This window comes from Pleurodeles waltl, chromosome 6 (genome assembly GCF_031143425.1).
Source record: "Pleurodeles waltl isolate 20211129_DDA chromosome 6, aPleWal1.hap1.20221129, whole genome shotgun sequence".
NCBI lineage: Eukaryota > Metazoa > Chordata > Amphibia > Caudata > Salamandridae > Pleurodeles > Pleurodeles waltl.
Window position 1 is genome coordinate 1,463,561,694 of NC_090445.1, and position 25,418 is coordinate 1,463,587,111.

The 25,418-nt window shown below is 43.7% G+C and overlaps 1 protein-coding gene across 4 annotated transcripts in view; it reads left to right on the forward strand.

Moving 5' to 3' along the window:
* The window catches only part of FAM13C (family with sequence similarity 13 member C), a 753,858-nt gene that overhangs the window by 556,077 nt on the left and 172,363 nt on the right, over positions 1-25,418 (forward strand). For all 4 annotated transcript variants that reach the window (XM_069240966.1, XM_069240964.1, XM_069240967.1 and 1 more), the window contains one exon: positions 12,805-13,015. In XM_069240966.1, coding sequence (XP_069097067.1) covers positions 12,805-13,015 — 211 coding nt within the window. The remainder of the gene's footprint in view (positions 1-12,804; positions 13,016-25,418) is intronic.

Here is a 25,418-nt window from a genome sequence, read left to right on the forward strand (position 1 = left end):
TTTTGTAGCACAAATTCTAATCTGATATGTGCGGGTGAAGAAGTCTATGACAGGTGGAAAAGAAAGCAAAAACTTTAATCTGGGCAATATGCATGAAATTGTTAGATTTGTCAAGATACGTTTCCAGACCATATACCAGGCAGGGGAACATTTTTTGCCTTAATTACCATGAGGAGTGGGCTGCAGGTTGGGCTTTGCAAATTTGTAGACAGTTTTTGAAAAGATGCAGGTTAAGAAGCCACTCTGGCTTTCAAGGGGTTTAGGTGTAAGCGGTGACACCACCGCTCCTGCAATCTGACCACCAGGTATTTGTAGCTACTACTTATGCCCACAAGTTGGTTTCCACAGAGCCACTGCTTTTTCTTGATTATACGCCTGCCATAGATGACTACCTTGGTTTTCTCCAGGTTTTTCAGCAGCATGTTTGTCCTGCTATGTTGACCAAAGGTTTTCAGCAATTGTTGGAGCCCCCTGCCTGAAAGATTCAATAGGACGATGTTGTCTATATATAATAGTGATGTTAGGAGTTGATGGCCCAGTTTGGGGGGATGGAAACTGGAAGCATTGAACTGTGTGCACAGATCTGTCAGATATAAGTTGAATAGCATCGGGGCTAGTATGCAGCCTTGCTTAATGCCGCTTTCTATCTAGATTTTAGCAGACACTCTTCCAGTGCTGCCAACTTTTACTCTAGCCCAGTTGTCAGAATATAAAAGCTGTATTCCTCTTAGCAGCTTTGGTGGAATATTGAGATCTACTAACTTCTTCCACAGTCTGTGCTGTTCTACAGAGTGGAAAGCTTTAATTAGGTCCACAAAGCAGGTGTACAAGGCCATCTTCTTTTTTATATATTTTTCAGCCAACATTGCTAGTGCTTTCAAGTTGTCAGAGGTGCTTGATGAGGGGCGGAAGCTTGTTTGGTTCAGCAGAATTAGATTCAGTTTGGTTTCCCAGTCTTTCAGTTCCTCTAAAAGGCAACCCGCAAATATTTTCACATCCGTGTTGAGCAGAGCGATCAAACAATAGCTGCCTGGGTTCCCATAGGGCCTTTCTTGTAGACTAGATAGAAAAATGCCCCTTTCCAGAAATCAGGGATGTTGTTTTCAGTGAAGCAGGCAGTGAACATATTGCTGAGCTGGTTAGACCAAAAAACGGGTTTGTGCTTTAAGACCCCAGCGGGAAGGCAGTTTGGCATGGGGGCACCTTTAGTTCTGCAGTGTCAGAATTGACCTTTGATCTTTTGTACTTTAAAGGATAAGGGATTCAACTTGTCGTTTAAGCTAGAATTGAGTTCTGCTGCTTCCACAGCTGTATAGTTTGGAGTTATACTCAATCCACTTCACCTCTGGCACAGTGTTGTTTAGGGTCTGTAATGCTATCTGTATTTATCCACCAACTCCATCGTAACCACTGACTGCATTTTGTGCTTAGCTTAGCTTCAAATACCATCACAGTGGTGGCGCAGGTATTTTTCCACGCACAGCTTGTTAAAGTGTTTACGCTTTTCTCACTAGGGAAGGAAACATAACATGAGGGTTGAAACCACGATAAGACTGTACAAGGCTGAGAATGTTTATGGTAGAGAAGGGTACAGCTCGGTCTTGGAAATACACCTTGGGATCTGGCCAGTTTCTAGTGTCTTTTTTCAACACTGACCTGGTACAGTCAGTGCTTGAACTTCAGAACTTACTTGATGGGGCAGGTTCTAGAACCTTCCTCTTAAGTTTGGTTGAAGTATATAAGGTGGGGAAGCTTGACACTGCGGGAGAAGGAACTCATTTCTGAGGGTGTGCTCATTGCTCAGAGAACTCCTATTGGGGTTGTTCTCTTTTGTCTCAGTTGTCACGGGTTCCACAGCTTGATGTTGGCAGACAAAGGATGATGTTGGATTCGAGCCCCATGGTGATGCATTTTAAATTCTTGATATCTAGCTTCACTGTGTGCATGCATAAATATACGTAGTCACTATATATATATATATATTGTTGATGTATTGCTTTTTTAATTATTATTCCACTGCTGTGTTTATTTTAAGAATTGCACGTGTGTTGCGGCATTCACATTAAGTGCTCACGTTATTATCTTTGTGTAAACTGTGAAGTGTCTTAATAAATTCATTACTCAGACTAGAAGTGCTGCATTCGTTGCATACCTTTCGCTTCATTCCTGCTCAGTCTGAAGCAAAGCATAATAGGGTCTGTCCCTGCAACCCCACGCTCCAGTTGATGGACAATGGACCACAGGCTGTTCTTTTGTTTGCAAGCCTCAGCAACTTTGATCCATTTCTGGTCTAGGTGTGCTTGCTTAGCTTCCCAGACTGCATCTTGAATTTCTTTCTCACTTCATGGAAGGCACCAAGTTTACTGGTGTCCTTGTTTTGTTTCTTTCTGACTCTTGCTGCTATGTTGAGCTGTTGCCTTTGTTGCTTTAGGGGTTGTGTGAACCATTGATTTTTGTTCTTTGGTGGACTCACCCAGGACCATTGGATTGGAGCTAGCTGGTTCCTTAGTGATGTTAACATTGCTTTCCATTTGATGATTATGTCCACCTGGGCCCCTTGATTGGGCAGTAAGCTTCTTTTTTCCATGCCTCATATTTCCTCACACACATGCTTACCATCTTATACAATTTAGATGGCTTCCTGGATTCCTATATGATGTCCCAGTGCGATGCAATGTTTTCTTTTTCTTTTTTTGTTGTCCCCATTCACCTCAGACGGAAGTTATCTCCGAACCTGATCCTTTCACACCTACTTGTAAACGGAGGTGACCAATGCCAGGGAGGCAGAGTCTCTATCACTTAGCCCTCTTATGTAAGCTATATAATCTACAGGCTAGAGAGTTAAAATGATGTGTAATCATTGGTCAGAATGTAGAGCCCAACCTAATTACTACTAGTATTACTGGTTCCCCCTCCATTTTACAAATGATAACCAAAGTGTTTTCCTTTTTTTGGAAGTTCCCACCACCACATCTGTTTTTGAGATGTGGAGAAGAGCATTGAGCAAGTCATTGTGCATGGGGGGTGCCACTCCCACCCATTTTCAACAGATTTCCCTTCTGGCCAGTAGGATAGAAAAAAGAGGTAATTCTTTGCATCCCCGTTCCACTCTCCAGACTCAAAAATAATAAAGGGAAGGCTCTCTGCAATATCTCGCCTCAGCATGCTCGAATGAGTTTTGCACACCCCTTCCCAGAACAGATAAACTGTTGGGCATTCCATAAACATGTGAATGTCGGTTGCGTTCTCCATACCACATTTAGCGCATTTAACCATTCCCACTTTCATAATTTTCAAGAGCTTTTATGGGGAAAGGTAGGCTCTGTGTATAGAAAAAAGATGATTTCTCCTTAATGGGGCAGATTTCACTATATCGAACAAGGTACGCATCAAGACTACCATTCTTGTTGCTGCTCTCGAGGCATGCTTTCTCGCCAGAGGACTCTCGCCAGCTTAAAATCGCTGTCCAATATATCTAGGATTTCCCAATAGCAGACCAATAGCTCCTTGGACCTTGAGGGGTTTCTATGTAGATTGTCCTCCAGATGATTAGTTCATCCTAGGTTTGCACGAATACCCTGTGACCAACCTTTCAACTGATTGTAATTCAGTCTGGAGAGATTCCCCCCTGTTTCTTTCATTGATTCTTCCCAGGAAAGTAGAGATCCGTCCCTAAGAATATCTCCCCAATACTCTATGCCTGCCATCCTGATCAGCACGGCTAGTACATAATCAAAACACTCAGGGGTGCCTGGAGATTCCCAAATGGGGGCACATTGACTATAATAATCTGCCATCACTGCATGTCTTAACTTGTACCAGACCTTAGCCAGATCTTGTAGTACCTTCAATTTTATCTTTAAAAAAAAAATTGGATCTCCAAATTTCAATAAGAAATGCTTTGCTGCCCTTTTTAAAGAGCCTACCATAGCCTTAAACAAATTTCCAATCGCAGAAGAGTCTGGGGAGGTGAAAAGCATGCTAGAGTTTTTACGTTGGAATGCCCATGCATAATGTTGCGAGTCGGGGAGTGCTTCTCTCTCCTCCTGTGCAACTTTTTCCACGAGATCCTGGAACATTTATACACACATATAAATGAATTGATGGCTTGTTGAAATTTGTCCAGATATACTTTATTAATTTCTAACGGAATAGAGTTATATAAAAAGTTCAGCTTTGGCAGGATCACCATTTTAACCAAACTGACTCTTCCTAAATTGTCAGAGGAAGATGTACCCAACCCTGCATTAACTTAACTTGCTGCACTCTCCCAGAACTTTTTTTTAAATTCACCACTGAGATCTGTTTAATGTCCTGCACAATCTGAATACCTAGGTATCTCATTTCATTTTTTATCTGCCAGTGATCCCTCTGCTGATTTCAGACCATTATCTCTGTTTTTCCAGCATTGACATGATAACCAGAAATGTTATCAAACTTTTCTGCAATGTCCAGTACTGCGGGAAGGGCTGTAGACAAATCCAAACTATATACCATAAGATCGTCCACATATAAGTCAACTTGTTTTTCCCACCCATTACAGCAGAAGGAGGATATTACAGAAATCTGCTTGATCTTTCTGGAAAAGGGCTCAATATAAAGGTTGAATAGTATGGGGGATAGGGGTCAGCCTTGCGTAGTGCCTCTGGTTATCCTAAAAGCTGTGGTTAGATTTCCATTCACCAATACCCTAGCCAAAGGAACATGATAAATCAGACCAATAGACCTGGCGAATTTCTCACCCAAGTTGTAATTCTTAAGGATTGTGTTCAAACAACCCCAGTTAACTCTGTCAAAGGCCTTCATTGCATCCAAGGTCATAACAGCAAATGGGGCATCATAAGTGGCAGCCAAGTCCATAGCCCTTATTAAATTGAACGTCAATTCTTGTAAGAATCTGCTTCTAATGAACCCTTTCTGGTCTAGATGTATTAAACCGTTCACCACCCCACTTAACCTGGCAGCCAATATTTTAGCGAATAATGTATAATCACTATTCAGCAGTGAAATTGGCCTAAAGTACTCACATTGAATCAGACTCTTTCCTGACTTCAAAATCAATGAGGTAGTAGCCTCATTCCAAGAAGCTGGTAACGGCTGCCCTTCCTCAAAGATCTCTGTAAACAGATCTGAGATGACAGGTACTATAGACTTGCCTAAAGCTCTATAAAGTTCCACAGGGATACTGGCCAGTCCTGCCGCTTTTCCTCCCTTACTGTCATCCAAAACGGCTCTTATCTCTCCTTGAGAGATAGGTTAATTCAGGAGGGCCTGCTCCTCCAGTGTAAGAGTAGGTAGAGTGTCTACCCCCAGCCAGGCTCCTACCTCTTCCTCACCCACCTCCATCTCCTCCATATATAACTGAGTGAAAAACCTTAAAAAAGCTTTCTCTGTATCCACACTGTCAGTGAGCCTCTCCCCAGACTGTTCAAATACAATTTCCTTAATGCAGTTCCGCACTTGCTCCCTCTTAGTCTTCCATCCTAACAATTTCCCTGCACTTTCCCCGTACTCGAAATGAGCTAATATGCTTGCTTCCCATCTCTTAGTAATCCTAGCTTGTAATACCTCCTCAAGCTGCTGCCTCAACTGACTTACCCTACTTTCCAAACCCCACTTGTCTTCTCTCTCTGTTCTCATCATTAGTTGACCTTCAGATTTAAGTCTTTATGCTTCTAGATTTATCCGACAGCACCTCCAACATGACTGCATTAACCTGCTGTTTGATCAAAATCTTGACCCCCTTAGTATTAAAATTATGTTCTGTGGAAGCAAAACACTGAACCCATCGTTGTGTCTTAAACAGTTCAATAGATTCCGCTCTAGTTTCTTGCAGGATTAGTATATGCGCTGGGGAGTCCCTCAAATACTGCAGAATCTTACTGATTCTCCCCTTAGTACGCAGACCATTAACATTCCAGGACATAATTTGAAATAATCTATTACTGTCCCCCTGGCCACCACCAGTGCTGTCCATCTATTACAGTGCACAAAAAATTAACTGATGTGAGTGAGTTTTTTTTCTTTTTTTTCTTCCCCACCCTGTGCCCCCATCACCCCTCTTCCATGAACACCACCACCACCCTTGGAGAACGCCTACCCCTGAATTGATGGACTGATGTTAGTCTGATTTAAGAGCGCTTATTGGTTTCCCAGCCATTACGCATCGTTACAGGTAAAAACCCTTCATTTGTCTGCGTCTCTACTTTTAATGACCTCCAGCAGCTTGTCCGCTGCTTTATGATCTCTGAGATTGTACATCATATTATTATGCATTACTTGGAGGGAGGCTGGACATTTTAACTGGGCTGATGGACCTAATTTTTGTAACTTTTCCAAACATCTCCCTAGCGCCCATTGTTTATTTAAAGTTGTCCTGGACAGGGCAGACCTAGGGCCTGATTCTAACTTTGGAGGACGGTGTTAAACCGTCCCAAAAGTGGCGGATATACCACCTACCGTATTACGAGTTCCATAGGATATAATGGACTCGTAATACGGTAGGTGGTATATCCGCCACTTTTGGGACGGTTTAACACCGTCCTCCAAAGTTAGAATCAGGCCCCTAATCTCAAAGAAGAAATGCTCTTCTCTCAGTGCTTTCATGTTTAACGTCTTCATCAATATCTTCTCTTTTAGAACATACGTTTGGAAGTTCATCAAAACTTTGTGCGGCTTCTTACTGTTGGGGTTTCTCTTCAATGCGTCTCTATGGATCCTCTGGATATCATTTGCAGTCTCTTCCTTACTTTCCTCCAACGTGATTGCTGTTTTGGAGAGAGAGACCACATATGTTTTTAGATAGTCCCCTTCCACTCCTTCAGGAACATTTAGAATTCTCAGATTATTCCTTCTAGAGCTATTTTCCAACTGCTCTAGTTTATTCTGCATTCCGTCTTGTTCCCTTTTAACAACTGAATTTTCTCTTTATTCTTCCTCAGTTCCTCCTTCATAGCTCCAACTGACTCTTCAAGAGCCTTAGTTCTAATCACCAAGAGGTAATTTTCTTGTCCCAAAGTTTCACAGACTACCCTTATCTCCCCTTGATTAGTCTCTGAGTCCGCAAATCCCCTTTTGATATCTTCAGAGAGAAGTAAGATCATCGTTTCCAAAGCAGGCGTAAAGTGGGCCACACTATTTATCGAATCAAAGACTTCCTGGGAGGGCCCCGATGGCACAGGTAACAAGGGGGTGGCTCTTACAGGTGGAACAGCTATACCAATACTCATCTGAGCGGCAGTGGTCGTACTGCTGCTCCCACCTCAGTCTTACGGATTACCTCCTGAATTCCTACAAGCCAAGTGAGCGCTCTCCCTAACTTCGCTCCCCTCTACATCCTCCATATCTCGTACGTCGAAGGCCCTCTCATTTAGTACTTGCTCTATTAAACTTGGGGTGCTAATGCTCATCACCGTCGGCAGTGCTTTAAAATATGTCTTTAACGAGGGAGTAATTTGAGGTTTGGAAGTTGTGCCTTTTTAAAAAACTAATTTTACTAAGTTTGTTCACATACACCACTTCACCTCTGACCTGAGACTGTTGCGTTTGTCGTGCTTGTCCCTTCTCACTTTGCAGGGTATATTCCCTGATTAAACTGGCTCTATCCAATGTTTTAGACTTAGCATACAAGCCTACCTCTTTCTGTCATGCCCCTGCCTTTGTTCCAGAAGTGTGAGCCACTTTCCCCACTTCTTGCCACCCCACAGCTTCACTGTACATCTCAGCCACCTTCCCAGCATTTCCAACCTCATCAGCCTCTCCAGATGCCACCACTGAAAACTTCCTGCTTGTGCTGACACTACCACTGTTCCCCCAGAGGGGAATGTGGCAGATGCTCTGCGGCTTCTGCGATTCTACATGGTGGCTCGGCTCCAGGTTGTGGCTCCCTACGTGCTGTTAGTGGCTCCTAACAGGACCTTCAACCCCCACAGCGTGAGCCGACACATCGACTTTGCATCCAGTGTGGGCTTCTCGGCTCACATCTCCCAGCCTGGAGACCCAGGTGCTGCACTCTAGCACGCAGCTGCAATGCAGCCCGCCATGTTCTCCTCTTTATGGTATGCCATGTAATGTTTGTTGTTCGTGATTATCATAACTTGCAGGTAATAGTCACTTTCGCATCTGACCGCTATGCTAAAATCATGAAGGTATTTGAAGATTGCATAGAAGCAAATGTGTGATCTAGGGTGCCTGCAGATTTCTTTGATTTGTGCGTAGGGTTCATTGGGCAGTCTGTGGGAAATTGACCATTCAGTGCCCTCAGTCCTAATGCCTCTAAGGCTCTCCCTATTGTGTGTGATACTTGCTGCTGGATGCAATTGCACTGATTCAAAACTCCTTCTCTGGCACTTCTTTTCCCATGGTTGGCCATGTTTAGGTTGAAATCGCCTGTGCTGAGCCGCATTGGGATTGATGTAGATGTTTAATATTATGACAGATATTGATGTCTGTTCCAATAGCCAATTTTCAGTGATGATGGCTAACATGTGGGCTGGTAGCTGGTCAATGCTCCTTGCCTTTAAAGATTTACTTGTGGTTATGTAAGTTGATGGACCTCCGTAGGGTGCCCTTTGAACTTTGGTTTTACAGCTGGGCCAAAGTTTTCTGGTAACCCAGTTAACGGATTTTCAGCCTCTCTCCAAGTTTCTTGTAAACAGATGATATCAAACTCTCTCAAAAAGGATTCCGAGTTTGAGTCTTGAACGATTTGGCTAGTCCCCGCTATGTCCCAAGATATTACTTTTGAATTACTCAGCGTACATTTGGCAGAGTCTAAGAGTTTTAGATTTTTTGGCATTGCTGAATTCCAGCTCCATCCTTGATTGCAAATATGTGTCAGGATCAAGGGGGAATTTGTTCCAACTGGCTTCCTCTTTTTGCAGGTCTGCCTCCTTTCAAGGCCTTGTCACTGATTGTTCCTGTGCAATGGAGATTATAAATGCATTTGGCCCCGTGATGAAGGTGGAGGATGCCACCTTGGCATTCTGTAGGATTGATCTCTGTTTGGCGGCCCATAGATTTGCTGTCAGTGTTCCGTTGCTTTTTCCATTAGCTCCTTGAGGGATGAGGAATAATGGATACTTTACTTTGTTCACTTCCTTAAGCTCTATACCCCAGTGTTCAAATACTCCTGACCGTGACAAAGCAACTGCACTGTTTCTGCGCTGCTAAAACAAACTTCCATTCACTTGTTTAAATCGCCCTTTCTAAGTGCTAAAAAGGCTACGTATTCAAGAACTTTACTGTTTGATTTTTCCAGCCCTTGGATAGCAAAGCAGATTCCCATGAGGGTGCGTCTATTATGATATCCCAGTGGCCTGAGGTTTATCTGTTGGGTGAAAAATGAGGGTATGAGTGCCCGTGTTCTTTGAGAGCAGCGGATGATGGTGTGATGTTGTATGGCCTTTTATGGAATGCAGAGCTGATGTAATTCCAGCATCTGTACTTATCTTTTGCTCTGCCACCGTGGGTTCTTGATACTTAGGATGTGCACTATTCTGGCGGGCGGCAGTCTTTGTGATGGACCCCGGTGGTCTTGGGACCCAGGAAGACAATCCCATGGAGGTGTGATCGCTCGATTGTTCCCTTGTTTCCTCAAGGGCAACCCCAAAACGTGTGGCCTGAATCGAGGTCTTGTATTTAGCCAGTTGGACATGGTTCTCATGGAACTCCACCATTCTAGTTAATATGGGGTGTGTCTCATGTGAGGAGATGGATCCTAATTCCTCCCCTGCACCGTCCCGGGAGTTGAGATCTGTTTGATTGTTTCTGGGGGTGCCAACTGCGGGTGGGCGTTTGACCTTGGGTAGTTTGGTTGTAGTTCTTTAAGCTTGCCTGTTGCAGCTGTTTTAACGAGGCCCCCCTGGTACATACTTCCTCCTAAGACAGTTCCTTACTCTCTCTGCTGCCATTGAGGATTGTTAACACTCTGTGGCATCAGTGGCTAGGCTTTGGTGTCTGTCAGTTGAGCAGGAGGTGTGCATTCTATCATTTCCACTTTGCTACTCTTTTTTTGTTTTCCCTCTCAATGGGTTGTCTCTCCCTTTTCTATGCAAGTAAAGGGCTTTGTTTTCCCGACCCATAAATTAATTGTCCTGCGTTTTCCTTAGACGTTTCTTATTTTTTCTGGACAGAGCAGGAATGAAAGGTCCTTCCTCATGATTGTGCACTTTTTGGGGTTTTCCGCTATTACTCATTACGTCTTTTCTAGGCTTACTTCTGCCTGTATTGCAACGTTTGGCACTCCTTTTTGTGGCCTGTTTGTTGTTTCAGGGCTTTATAGTGCCTGTGGCCCCTGCCTGCCCTTTCCCCACTGTTTGGCTTCATGTTTTAAGTTTACCACTATTGTCGACATAATCGATAGCAATTCTTGTAGTTGTCCAAGATTGGGCTGTAGTGGCAATGATGGGCATGGGTAGTTGGCTCCTTGTCTGCCTTCGGATGCGCTTGTACTTTTTTGATCAGTAAATTTATTCGGTCCAACTTGTTGTCAATTGCCATGGTAGTGGTTGTCAAGCTTTGCAAGATTTGAATTTGAATGTCCAGTTTATCTGTATTGTAAATTGTGCCATTTGTTATAGCTGTTAGTGTTTTGTTTAATGCTTCCCATCCTGTCAGGAGCAGGGCGTCCTTTCAGTCAATAAGCCCATGATTGTGCGCCATCTGAGATGCATACAGAATATTTGTGGTGGGCTGATTAATGTTCCTTTTTTATGGATGTGTTGGGCACCCCCTACACCTGAGCACAGTGCCTGGTCTTTGTTGAAGACCTCCTCTAATTCCTCCTGTGTAAGAGAGGCCTCCCAGGGGTGCCCGGGCTGGTTCTTCCTTTGGGTTAATAATTTTATTGGCAAATTATCCCAGCTTCCATTTTGGCTTCCTTCTGTGCAATGTTCTTTATTTAGGAAGTTGTCGGGGACTACGCTTCTGTCCTTTACCACTATACTAAGAGATAGCGGGATTACTCTCTTTTGTGGCTGAAAAGGGTGCTCATTTTTGTTTTGTGGATTTCCAAGCAAGGAAGAGTGCTTGGTGCTGAAAGTTGCGTCATTGACTCTTGTGCTGCATTGCTTGGCAGAAAGTCCGCCCAGGAGTTGCCTAAGGTGATTGCACTATTGCTGAAGGATCTCCAGCCAGGTTATGATCTTGGGACTGCTTCTCCAGAGAATGTTCTGTGACTGTTGATTTTCCCCAGTGGTGTAAAGTACTCAATGATGCCTTTAGATCCTATCTTCACCGTCTGGTTTCTACCTTGTGACTGCTCCTGGGCCCTGGGGAACAATCCTTTGAGACCATTTCCCCCTTTTGCACTGCCTGTGTCATGGGTTGAGGCCTTACAGCATGCTTCACTTTCCCCCTTTTCATGGGCCCTCTCCCTGTTTGTTGGGGGCCGCCTTTTATCTCCTCATTAAATTTTGTACCCTATCATGTGACATTAGAAAGAGGGAGCTGTGGGTCCTCATGCTCTCCCCACTCTCTGCTTGGTCCCCCGTCGGTGCTGATGCCTATGGGTTACTCCTTCTACTCCTCCCACTCCTCCTCCTTGGAATGAAGTATGAAATTTTGGCAGGAGAGCTGGAGTTTCCCCAGTTTGAAGTGCCTGGCTGCTGCTGGCTGCCAGATTACAGGCCTTAACAATGGGGCCTGAAGGCTGATGGGGCACTGGTCTCTCTGGTTGCCCCACACGCTGAACCCAGACCTAGCTGGTCGCTTCTGTGGGGTCCCGGGGCGTGCACTCAGTGGCAGCCACATAGGGCTGCCGCGCTCACTTGGCTTGACTGCTGCACTCATGGCTTGCTTGCTGCGCTTGTTGCACTGCTGCACTGGTACCTGCGGCTATAGCTGGCTAAAGCTATAGCTGTAGCCTGTAGAGCCAGGGGAGCCTGGAATCCTAGGTCTGTTCGGCAGTCCGTCCTGCAATCCCTGGCGCCCCCCTCAGAATGCCCCTCTGGTTGCTGGGGCTGCACTGTGAAAGTGAAGTATGGGCGGCACGGCCCGCAGGTGGATCGGCCCAGGAGGCAAGCTGTCATGGAGCTACGTCGCGGCCATCTCCGCCTGTCAGCCAGAGCAGATCAGGCAGGGTAGCTGTATCCGGGCCAGGCAGTTGGCTGTGCTTGGCTGTGCTTAGCGCCCGGTCCGCGGTTCCTCCTCTCAGCATCAGATCAACCTCAGTCGCAAAGTCGAGAGTGAAAAGACGCCAACTGCTCAATCCTCTGTCAATGAAGCAGCACTGGGCGAGGGAGAGCAAAAGAGGTGTTCTAACTTCTGATGATTGACAGCCCAGGAGCTCATATTCAGAGATGTATTTTATTTCTACAATTTATTGGAAGCAGGAAAAAGCTTGAGGGCTGATTCACAAAGTTAAACTAAAGTTTACTATTCTATTGGTATTCACAACCTACAAGTTTACTTTAATAGTAATTTCACTACTGCGGAGATTCCGCAGTCAGATGGAGAACTCTGCACATAAAAAGATAGGACAGGCCCATCTATTTATGTGCGGAGTCTTCGTCACAACTGTCTCTGCTGTCGTAAGATTACTAATAGTAACATTAAACTCGCAGTTTGGGAATACCCCAAAAAAATGGCAATTTACACAAAAGTGTAAGTTTACTTCATGAATCAGGCTCAAACTATGTTACATGGTTGTCCACTTCAGACTGTTTAGAGTGTTGTCAGCTTGACACAACTAGTGTCCTGAAAAGTCTTGTACAAGTTAGACCCAGTTTAGCTCAGTTTACACCTTAAATCACCTTGCTGTGCCTGTGTATGTTCTAATTTGTGTTTGCATTTCTGTGATTGCAGAACCTCCACTGACACACAAAGATTGGCAAAAGGAAGTGGACTGTGTGCCTGAAGAGCAGCATGGCCTCGCCACCAGCCATTTGCTGTATCATATCACCGACGGAGACAACCCACTTCTGTCACCCCGCTCTTCGATTTTTTGTCAAAGCCAGAGATATGTTCTAGATCCTGAATCAGCCCCCTCTCCTCCGAGCACTCAACAGTTCATGATGTAAGATACTTCTTTTTGGCTGAAAATTTTTCTTTACATTTTCCATTCCTTTTGTTATACGTAGTAATATGAGATGTTGAAATTACATTTTAAATAGGAAGTTTTGTCTTGGAATGTTTGATTATAATACAGCTCTGTGATAATTATACCTATTTTTAATATTCAGCATAAAATTGAACTACTGTTATGGGCAAAATGTGCATTATAGCGGGCCTGACCAGAAGCGGATAGCAATGAATTGATGTCTCAATATATGGAAGAGCCTTTAACCTCATAGGCCCTTCGGTTATCCCAGATTGGTAAAGAGATTTTTTTTTTTTTTATGGCGATTGAATGATAAAGTTTACACAATGTGTTCAGCCGATTTTGTCATTTTCATAGCAGTTGTTTGCTTTCCAGTTCACAATAGAACACTGTGAGAAACTGGCTATTTGGGCTCCGTCCTGATCGACAGTCCATGTACGATACGAGGTACAGTCCAGAACTTCACAATAATATTATATGCTGGAACTTAGGTGACTTCATAACCAAAAGGGTTTGTCAAAAATGTAGTATTTCATCTCTCACATGTGAAACAATACTTCATGGCTCAAACAAATGTCATAAAAAAAGGATTAAAACCTATAGCGCACAGAATGAACAGTACTTGTATTGCAGGTAACTTTGATATTACAATAGCAATAATGATACTAATACAACTCCCTGTGGTAGTCGGGGGCACACAAGGCACTCACTTTTAAATAAAAAATAACTAAATACTTTGCCCATGTCCTTGCTGTCAGTTATTTTGTGTAGTCCATCTTATTGCCTCAATTAGGGCTTCTTTTGGGATTAGTGCATCTGTTATTGAGCATGCTTGTTTTTCAGCATCAGTCTGCTCATTGTCCTATTTAACAACAGTCGTAAAAAAGAAGTACGATCTGATATAAAAGATGGAGTACTACTCATTCATTGAACACCTTTTGTGACACAATCACCTAGGGTTTAGTTAATGGCCACATTATTGTACAAGATGTACTACATGAGACCATCTCTGGACCAATCTTTTTTTAAGAGATAAATTTCACCCATGGCCAAGCAATAAATAGGTTGCCCTTTATTTACCAAGTAACCAATCTACTGTTTTAGGAGTTAATCTGCTCACATTTGGTAACTTGGCCAGCACAGCAAGGCAGTCCTCAGAGAAAATATATCATGTATCATGTGGGAAAGTGGTGAACATCTTCTTGCAATAAAAATGTTAAATTCAAAAACAACTATTGCATGTAATTTTAAATGAGAAGTACTGGTGCTTACTAACAGGCAGGTATACTTGTTGGTAGGTTTTAAAAGCCATGCGGTTTAATTGCACATCATAGAAAATCTGATAACTTTCTGCGAAGAAATTGTATTGTGGGATTTGAATTACTGAAAGCTAAAAGTCAGGGTGTTGGAAAATGGGTTATTGGTAAGGGCAGGTAGGTACCTACACTTAGCAATAGGCCACTAACCTTCACTAAGGTCCAGTTAGGTCTCAGTAAATTAAACCCAGCTCAACCCTTGGTAGCTTGGCAACGAGCATCAAGGCTTAACTTAGGAGACAGAGTGTAAAGCATTCAAATATCGCAAAACAGTAATTAAATAAAACACAGGAAACAGTTTAAAAATGCAAAACCAGTTATAAAAATTGATTATATTTTTATCTTTAAAATGACACCAAAACGAATAAAATTGGATAAGGGGAACCGGAGATATGAATTTTTAAAGAATTATTATTTTTTTAGCGCCTAGAAACAAAAAGCGCCAATCGGGTCATCTGGTTGCACCTCGTCCGGGGCAAAGTCAAAGTTTCAGGCCGACCGCGATGAAGCCCTGCTTGGCTACAGGCCGCGGGAGGCCTCGGTTAAAAGTTTACCTTCACTCTTAGGGGGTCATTCTGACCCCGGCGGTCTCAGACCGCCGGGGCCAGGGTCGGCGGGAGCACCGCCGACAGACCGGCGGTGCCCCGCAGGGCATTCTGACCGCGGCGCTTTGGCCGCGGTCAGTGCAGGAAAACCGGCGGTCTCCCGCCGGTTTTCCGCTGCCCGTCAGAATCCTCCAAGGCGGCGCAGCATGCTGCGCCGACTTGGGGATTCTGACACCCCCTACCGCCATCCTGTTCCTGGCGGTTCGCCCGCCAGGAACAGGATGGCGGTAGGGGGTGTCGCGGGGCCCCTGGGGGCCCCTGCAGTGCCCATGCCAATGGCATGGGCACTGCAGGGGCCCCCGTAAGAGGGCCCGCTTGTATTTCACTGTCTGCATAGCAGACAGTGAAATACGCGACGGGTGCAGTAGCACCCGTCGCACCTTCCCACTCCGCCGGCTCGATTACGAGCCGGTTTCATGGTGGGAAGGTCGTTTTCCCCTGGGCTGGCGGGCGGCCTTTTGAAGGCCGCCCGCCAGCCCAGGGGAAAACTCAAAATACCCGCCGCGGTCTTCCGACCGCGGTACGGTATTTTGGCGGCTCCCGCCGGGCGCGTGGTGACCGTGCCCGGCGGGAGTCAGAATGACCCCCTTAGTCTTTTTTTCGAAGATTTTCTTCAGCGGGACGAAACCTGCCAGTCCAATCCGACCTCCTGGAGCCCTTCTCCGGATATGCGATGCGGGAATCCTCGGTGGAGATTTTTACCTTCGGACTTAGTCTCTTTTTCGAGGTGAAAATCCTTCGACCGGGGTAAACCTGGATCTTGATCCGACATCCCTGGAGCCCTCCTCGGATACGCTGGCTGGAAGGTCCCGGTCAACTTTTTACCTTCGGACTTAGGGGGTTATTCTAACTTTGGAGGAGGTGTTAATCCGTCCCAAAAGTGACGGAAAAGTGACGGATTTACCACCAGCCGTATTATGAGTCCATTATATCCTATGGAACTCGTAATACGGCTGGTGGTATATCCGTCACTTTACCATCACTTTTGGGACGGATTAACACTCCTCCAAAGTTAGAATAACCCCCTTAGTCTCTTTTTCTGAGATTTTCTTTACCGGGACGAACCAGCAAATCAGACCGGGTCGCGGTTGAGGAAAGCCGGCTAGAGTTGCCGCGGCGGGTCAGTCCCTCTATGGAGCTTTTTTACAAAAGTTGGCCAAACTTCTCCAAACATCTGGGGCTTCTCCCAGATGTCCTTTTAAGGTTCTTTTGGGGTCCACAGCTCACCCCAAGGGTCCAGAAGTTCTGAGATGGTCCTTGGGGATGCGGACTACAACTCCCAGAATGCACCTGGCGCAAACTCCTTTTTGGCCACTGGACAGTGGTCAGCTGGTCGCTTTCTTCAGGAGTTGGTGCAGGGGACTCTGGATAGCAATTTTTCACCTGTAGCAAACAGGGAGTCCCTCCTTGAACCAGTTGAAGCCAGGCAAAGTCCTTCTTGTGGTGAAGCCCAAGTGTGCAGCTGGTGCAGTCCTTCTGAGTGCAGGTTCCAGGTGCAGGCCAGGGGTCCAGCAGGGCAGTCCTTCTTCTTCTGTTGTTCTTCCTTGTTGGATGTGGTAGGGAACTGAGGTGTGGGTGCAGGTCTGCCAGTTTTATCCTTGCTCCTGGGTGAAAAGTAGGGGGGTCCTAGTTCTCCAATCAGGTGCAGGGTCCTTCCCCCTGTGATGACCACTTCCTGGGAAGTGTGGCAAAAATCAATCCCAGGAGGCAACATTCTCTAAAAATCCATCATGGCTGAATCTGATTTTTGGAGGTTACATCTGGCTGAGCCCACCCACTGGTGTGGCTAAAAATCATAAACACACCCCTCTCCTGCCCTCTCCTAATCTAATCAAGGGGGCACCTAGTTGTCTGGGGTTGCAGGATGTGGGGGTGTTGCTGGTTGCTCCAAATGTCCTTCTCTGCCTTTGAAGACCAGTTTGGCAGCCCTCCCCCTTCCTGCCTCACCATCTGCTGAGGGGAGATTCCCTCCCACAGGCACATTCCTTTGGGGGAAGCCAGGCTACTTCACACCTCATCAATGTAGCCTGGCCAGACTGCTAGAGGCTGGCCAATCAGAGCACAGCAGCAAAAACAATGCAGGGCTGAAATTGGCAACTTTTCAGGTAAAGTTTAAAACTCTTTACCTGAACAAGTTATATTAAATCCAACAACTGGAACAACAATTAATTTGATACCAAATTCTTGGTATGCATCATTTAAGGAGACTTTGAAAATTAAAATAAAGTCTCCCCATTCTAGCATAGGAAGGCCATTTACTACAATGAGGGAAAAACGAATTTGGCTGTTTTTACCTCACCAGGGCTTATAAAACTATTTTTATAAAGCCCCTGTTTATAGTTACATGGCTCCCAGCCCTAGGGGCACATAGGGCACACCTTAGGGGTTACTTACATGTAAAAATAAGGTAGTTTAAGACTTTGGAACTACTTTTAATTCCCAAGTCGAATTTGCATATAACTTTAATTTAAAAGCAGCCAGCAAGGCAGGCCTGCCTTTAAAATGACACTGGGCACCTCAGCAGTGCACCACCTATGCTGTGGTCCCTAAACCTACATGCCCTACCATATACTAGGGACCTATAGCTAGGTTCACTTGCCCAAATATAATTAGCCTAATTTGCATATCCATTTTACACAGAGCACAGGCCCTGGGACTGGTTAGCAGTACCCAGGGCACCATCAGAGTCAGGAAAACACCAGCAAAAAGTGAAAAATGGGGGCAAAAAGTTAGGGGGCCTATGCAATCAGCCCTGTTTTCTCACACAGGGCCTGATTCATGAACATAAATATAGATGTGTGTATTTGCTTATCTTTATTTGTAGTATTATACCAACACATAACTCTTTACTTTATTGCCTTGTTCAGTTATACTTTGTACCCGGTTTCTGATTATCCATGGCCCTCAGAAAGGGCCCTATTGCCTCCGGGAGTCTTCCAACTGATAAGAATCATCTATGATTCTATCTATTCTCTAACAGATTTTCTGGTAATGCACTCAAGACAGTGACCCACCCTTTCATTGTCATTGTGAGCAGTATCTAAAACTAGGGCACAGATGTCTTTCAAGAACACGGTCAGTGGTGTGAGGTGGAACTAATCTCTACATGCATGTGTGCAAAAGAGCCTTAGTTCAAGCACTACATGAATACACTGGCATTCCTATTAGCCCCACACTTTCCCCTGTCTCAAAACTCACAAAACTAAAAGCTCACATCTGATAATAGATAAGGGTGTTTCAGGTCATACTGTACTTATGACCACTGACCTACAAGGCATTGGTCATTCATATTTCAACAGGCCTCCATGTCAACTTATTGTCAACTTATTGTCCTAACAGACACAAGATAAGACTACTGTAATTAAAATCCTAGAATAAGAAATGACCCCAGAGAAAATCCATGCCATATCCATCACTTGGCATGATGTAATCAGTGCTGGTGCCCATCTACAAGAATTGCCAAGGCCTTAAACGGCCAGGGTGAATTGCAAGACACAATACTTTTCCAAAATCTCTAAATCAATGAGAGGTTCTGTAACAAAGGCCTAGCAGTTGCTTACGAATCTATTGAAAAGAATATAACTAAGCATTGACATGTTAAACAAGATATACAAGCAGCCGGCTATATTCAGCAGACACAGCTGATGGAGAAATCACCTCAAAGAAGAAGTGAGAAGAACTGAATAACAGGAGTTAATACAGTTTTATAGCGAAATGAAATTAAAGAAGAAAATAGCGTGAATGCCTTGCTCACAGGGTAACAGAATTTATTGCACAATGATTTACCTATGGTTTGATGTTATCTTCTAGGTTTGGCTGAAAAACATGTTCTATTATTTCTAACTCATTGTATGATGTCTTAAATCATGGTCTCTCCGAATAATTTGGATTGGGAGAAATGACCTTCATATAGGAATGTTTATAGTATACCTAGATGGAGAGTAACTTCTAGATGCAGCAATTCCTTTCATCCTGTACTCAAAACTTTATGCTCCTCTTATTTACAGACATGTCCAACATTTTCTGCATTGCATCTTATAGCCTCCTAGCCAGCACTCCTAAAGGTGTATCCCAATGGTTGTCCAGAGTTTTAAGGGGTGTCATGGCCTCACTTCGAAGGTGTGTCCATTTGTTTGCTGTCTGAATAAGGCACTTTCTCCATACCAGGTGCAAACATGCCTAAAACCAGCCTGCTCTACTGTGCTAAACTCCTGTACCCTGTAGGATTGTATAGTTATGGAGAATATAATATAAAGTATTATAGAGAAATGGGTCTTTACTTCATTTATTTTTTGAGTTGCACCACCAAAAATATAACAAAGAAAGATTGTTTTTGTGATTTACATTTTAGAATAAAGGTTTTTAAAAAGTAGTGTTCAATAATATGGTCAATATGGTAGTCTTAAAGTAAAGATTAGGTTTAGGCATACATCAGAAATTTGGAATATAGTTGGTCTTACTTTCAGGATTATAGTTAAAGTAACAGCCAGGATTAGGGCCAAAGATACCCTGATCACAGTGGAGAGTAGGAGTATTAGCCAAACCTAACAGCTGGGGGGCAGTGCCTCCACTGCTGCCCGTACATTATAGTCAAGAAGTTGCTCTATCATATGATAAATTCTGATCCTGAGGAATTTGATCTTGGTGGGTGTCCAGCACAATTTATGCCCCAGAGCCTGTTGGATAGTCCCCCACCTCAACCCCCCCCCCTTTGCAGGTAATAGCGGGAATGCACAGGATTTGTCCCAATTGACTATTTAGCAAGAAAGCGTGCCTTATTACATCATTGTGCCTAAGGCGCCTTGAATGTCCCACTGAGTAGCCCGCATATATAGTAGCATGTCATCTGCATACAGTGAAAAGCAACATGTTGTCCCATTGATGCAAAGCCCGCAGTAACTAGTACCCTGATGGATAACACTAGTCAGCGGTTCAAGGGCCAAGGTGAATAGCATAAGCAATAATGGGCATCCTTGCCTGGTTTCCCTGCCCACCTTTTAGCTGTGAGAGATAATGGTGCGTGTCTTCACTCAAGCAGTAGGATTGCCATATGGTGCAGCTATTTTGTCCATTGAATGAACTCTCCTCCCAAACGCCATACCTGTTATTGCTACATAAAGGAAGTCCCCGGGTAAAGAGTCAAAAGGTTTCTCAGTGTTTCTATGAGCTGCTGGATATGTGGGGCAAGTGTTAAGATAACATTCAGGATTAGGGTCAGGTTGAGTGATAGTATAATTGTTAGAGTTAGAGTTACATTTCTTGTAACAGTTTAATTATAACTGAGCATTTTGTGGTATTCATAGTTTTGTCATAGAAGGTCCTTAACAGAGATCCCAGTATTTGTAATTCCTTACAGAGATATCCTTTGTAATCACAAAATTCTCTCAAGCTACACCTGTTTGGGTTGACATATGGTATATGGCATCTAACTATTAACTGTTTAGGTGGTTGAGAAACATTATCTCACTTTCTTTTGTTATGTCACTTTATGCTCCGTCCTTGTAAGCAGTAATTACGCCCACTTTTCCAAAAGTACAAGATCAGAAAGTGTAAGGAGGCTGAAGCGTTGTGCATGTGATCCGATGAAGGAGACATATTGATGGTGGTTTCTTCCTCTATTTTTATTGCATGGAAACAAAGAACAGAAGTACATCAAACATTGTACACAGACATATAGGCCCGCATTATGACATTGGCAGCAAACGCCAACACACCGTCTCTGTGGCTACCAGCCGCCAACCGCATTATGACCGTAGACGGAATACCGCCAGAAGGCTGGCGGAATTCCGTTGACGGTCATGGCGGCATGCCAGCAGCAGCGCCACGCTAGCAAGACACTGCCTACCGTATCATGTTTTATTATACAGCCTGGCGGTGTTTTGCTGGCGGACTCAAGCAGGTAAGTCGGGTTCTCCAACAGGAGAGGGGGGTGTTGTGTGTGTGTGTGGGGGGGTGTCTGTTTTTGTATGCGCGCATGCGGGTGTGAGTCACGTGGAATGACTGATTGTGAGTGTACGTGTATATTGTGTGTTGTGAATGCGTGTGTGCGACAATGTATGTTAGTGTGTGTTGCGGTGTGTGGGTATGTATGTGTGCATGCGTGGGTGGATGTGGGTATGTGTGTGTGTATGAGTGTGTATGTGTGCGCATGTGGGTGTGTTGATGTCGGGGGGAGGGTGGGTGAGGAGTCTGGGGAGGGGGAGTAGGAGGGGGGCGGGGGAGACCCCTATCAGTGCCAGGGGAGGAATTCCCTGGCACTGATAGTGCCTACTGCCATGGTTTTCGTGGTGGTAAGATTGCCACAAAAACGATGGCAGTAGGCAGGGTCATAATCCAGAGGGTTGGATTGTGACGGCCACCTGGCTGAAAACCGAAGTCTCCAGCCTGGCGGCTGTTACCACCCTGGCAGACGGAGTGGTACATTGGCGGTTTGGCTGGAGCCAAACCGCCCAATGTCATAATTTGGGGAAAGGTACTGCCAGCCTGTCAGCAGTACCTTTCCCCAAATTACCGCCGTCGGCCAGGGTCGTAATGACCCCAATAATGTTCACCATGTTGCAATGGGGAACCTGCGACCCCCCACAATGTTTAATAAATTATCTTGCGCATGGCCTGGTGCCCGGCAAAGTTCCATGTTCAACAGTGACCCCTCTGTTGCCTGAACATTTAATTTTGCCACACTTTTCAACAATAGGAGCAGGATCTTAATCTTATGCAAGTGGTAAGAAAATTTTTCGTAATGTCTTTTATAGGAACAGTAAAATAGATCAATGTTGCATATGGCTAAGCAGCACTAGCGGGCGGCTTGGTGGATGATTTCATGGCCTTTTAAATGTACTGACCACGCTTGTGGGGTGACTTGTGATTTGTCTGTTGAGCTGTGCTCCCAATGTTAAGGCAGCGTTACGAACGTGAATTTCGGTGGTTGCCGCTGGGCTTATGTCTATCAAATGGGCAAATCCTTAGAAACTTTATGATTAATGCACTGCAATAGTTGCTGTTGGCCTAGTACTGGTTGGGGAAAGTGCACTTGAGGTTGGCAGCACCTTAGATTATCTTCTAGTTGCACTCTCTTTTTCTCTACCTTTCCTTCTCTCTTTCAGTCTACATTTCACTCCTCTTTCCCACACTTGCCTTCTCACAAGGCATCAAACTTGGGCCACTGTCCTGATTTGCACATGAAACAAGTCCCTACTCTGTCCTCCAAGTCAATGACAACAATGGTAAAACACGTCAACACACAGCAGAACACATAAGGAAATATTGCTAATTCCTCTTGTGGTGAAACGTGCTTCAACAGCATGGTCAAACCTCCCCTTTTTATCAGTCATTTCACTGTTCATGTGGCCTTTCACTGTGCCAGAATCCAGAGAAGCCATGCCTCCTGTGGTGTTCATCTATCAAGTAATTGATGTTAGGAACTCACAGAGTTGCCATATTCTAGCAGAATCTTTCAAAGAAAAATAGTTGACGGGCAAAAAGTTTCTGGCAGTGTAAGCAGCCTTTGTGTTCCTTCTGCTAACTCTGCCCAATTTATTTTTGGTTGTGATCTTTAAACACCACCAGTATAAATGGTAGTCCTATTTTTGTTTCTATGGTTACCTCCAGCTATTCCTGTAAGCGAAGTCCAGAATGTCTGTGCACACTGTTGTACACATAGAGAATGGGTCTTAATCCTTCTTGTTTAGTGTGATTGACATGCAAGAGTTCTATCCAAATCACGTTTCACATTGCACAATTTAAACAAAACAATAGTATGTGCTCAGCCATCACAGACTTCAGGTGCTGAATCTAGTGACCCAGGCCCTGAACACATATTTAAGGGTGGGCGAAATTGCATATTTTATTCTGCTCAAATTTTGTGAAATTGTATTAGTGGTACCAAATTACACTTTGGGAATGAAATGTGGTTTACCAGTACCTCACATGATTTTTTTCCACACGTGTGGATGACTTTCAGGAGACTAATGCCTTGTGGAAGCAGGTGGGGGAGGAGTGACATAGGCATACCAAGACACCCCAAATGGCGGACAGTCATGGTGCATGGCACCCTGATATTCCCATCCTACAGTAAATACTCAGTGCGAGGGGCCACACTGTAGACCACTTCCTGTGTTGTGTTTGTGGTATGCTTCCCCTTGGTGCTGGCTTGCCCTGCTCTGGGAACTGCTGAACTCCACAAGTAAAGGAAGTTACTCTTCATCTTTGATGAGCAAATACTGGAACAAGCCCCTTTTTGTCAGTATTACAGAAGAGACCGTTCAGCACCTTTTGTAACCCAATCCGCTTCGCTTCCCCCACAGATGGAGCTAAGGGCCAACAGATTTTACAGGTTAAGAGTGTTTCTCAGGCAGAACAGTAGGTTCTTGAGCAGTGAAGCAAGCACCGCTACATTGATAACCAGTTGCAGACTGACGTGGCGATAATATACTAAAGCCCAAATTTATGGGAAAGTGGCGCAGTGCAGCAAGTCATCTTGCTTCGCTGCACTGCGTCACCGGGAAAGGGCAGGAATGCGCCTTATTTAAGGCATATGGCACATTCCCGTCCTTTCCACCCTTCACTCTCGCACAGTGGGCTGCCTTGCCCCAACGCAGGCATCCTTGCACTGTGGTGCAAGGGTGCCTCTGTTGCATGCAGAATTGTTTTTGTGCGGAAAGGGGCATCTTCCTGCACAGAAACAATCCTTAGAGGCATATCCCTCTATGTGTGCTGCAGGTTGCAGCACACATAGAAAGAGGAAATAACAATATGAAGTAAAAATATTTCTCCCCGTTACACCTCTCCTGGGGAGGCATATCTTTTTGGCGCATTCCCAGGTTTACCAGTTTTGGTAAATCTAGAAATGCGTCAAAAACCATGTGAGCTGCGCGGGAACAACCACGTAATGCCCATGAAATGTCTCCTTGGTGCAGAGTAAGGCAATGGAGCGATTTGTGCTAACTTTCTTCATATTTTTTAGGCCATTCAAAGCCACACAAAGTGGCTTAGCGTGGCTTCAAAAATATGACTTAGTGGTTTGCACCAAGCATGTACCACGTTGCATGGTGCAAGCCTGGCGCAAACCACTCATAAATGTGTCCCTAAAAAGTCCCCAGCCACTGTCAGCAGCATGTGCAAAACCAGCTCTGAGGAGCAGTGCTTTATTTTGAGGGAAGATATGTGGTAAGAATTGTCAAAGCTATTGCTAAATCTCACAGTATGTTAAAAGTAACCGCAGGTAACTTAAGGCTAGATATACTAACAACCGCTTGCAAAATTCTGGGTGTAATTTGCGACTGGTATTTTTGTCACCAGTGTGGTCTTTTGTGAAATGACCTATGTGCTAATAAGTTTAAATGACACAATATTGTTGTAATAAATTATTCTATACAAAAATATTGTGTCAAAAATATAATTTATCACAGTATTGTGTTCCTAAGCCTATAATAGAAACTACAAAAATATTGAAAACAAATATTGTGGATAGAAATACTGTCCAAAAACCGACAAAAAATATTGTTTTTCTAATATATATACAGTTTATATTTATGTAAACACAGATGTGTTTATATATATATATATATATATAAATATATAGAAAACTATTTATTTTACATCATATTATTTTTTTATATTTTAATATTTTAAATGTAGTACTTACAAATGTATATATATTATTCACACATATAATGTTCAAAGTACATAAACAATAAAAAAACTACATAGCAAAGATAATTCAATTACAAAATCTATGAATTAATTTAATCGATATGCAAAATACTAAAATATTAAACCCCCCAAAAACACATTTACTACACATTGTACAAACAATAAAAAAATAAAAACAAACTATTAAATATAAACACATGAATAAATAATAATATAAGTCATCTTTACTATTCCCACTCCAGTCTAAACAACAGTAGGGAAAGTGTTTGAATTCAGAAAGGTTAGATTTACTATTCCCTCTCCAGTCTAAGCATCATTAGGGAAAAAATTGGACTTCAGAGAGATTAGATTTATTATTTCCAATCCAGTCTGAGGAACAGTAGGGAAAGTGTTGTATTTCAGAGGGATTACATTTACTATTCCCATTCCAGCTAAACTACAGTAGGGATAGTGTTTGACTTCAAAAGGATTCCATATATGAATAAAACTTCTAATATTTTACTAAAAACATTTGAACACTTACTATAAAATATTATTAAATTACAGTATAAAGACAAAATATGTTTTTAACAAAAATAAAAGTAATACAAATATAGATTAAAAATAAAAAGGAAAAATAAAGTACTTTTGATAAAAACTTCCCTAACAAGTAATGAAATAATCAAATAATTAATTACTTATAGAATTTCAATTAATATGTAAACAAACAACATTTAAACACAATAATCATTGTACAGAGTTTCACAAACCCCTACCATTAAATATATTAAAAATGTAAAAAATAATAGAAAACGTTTGACATAATGA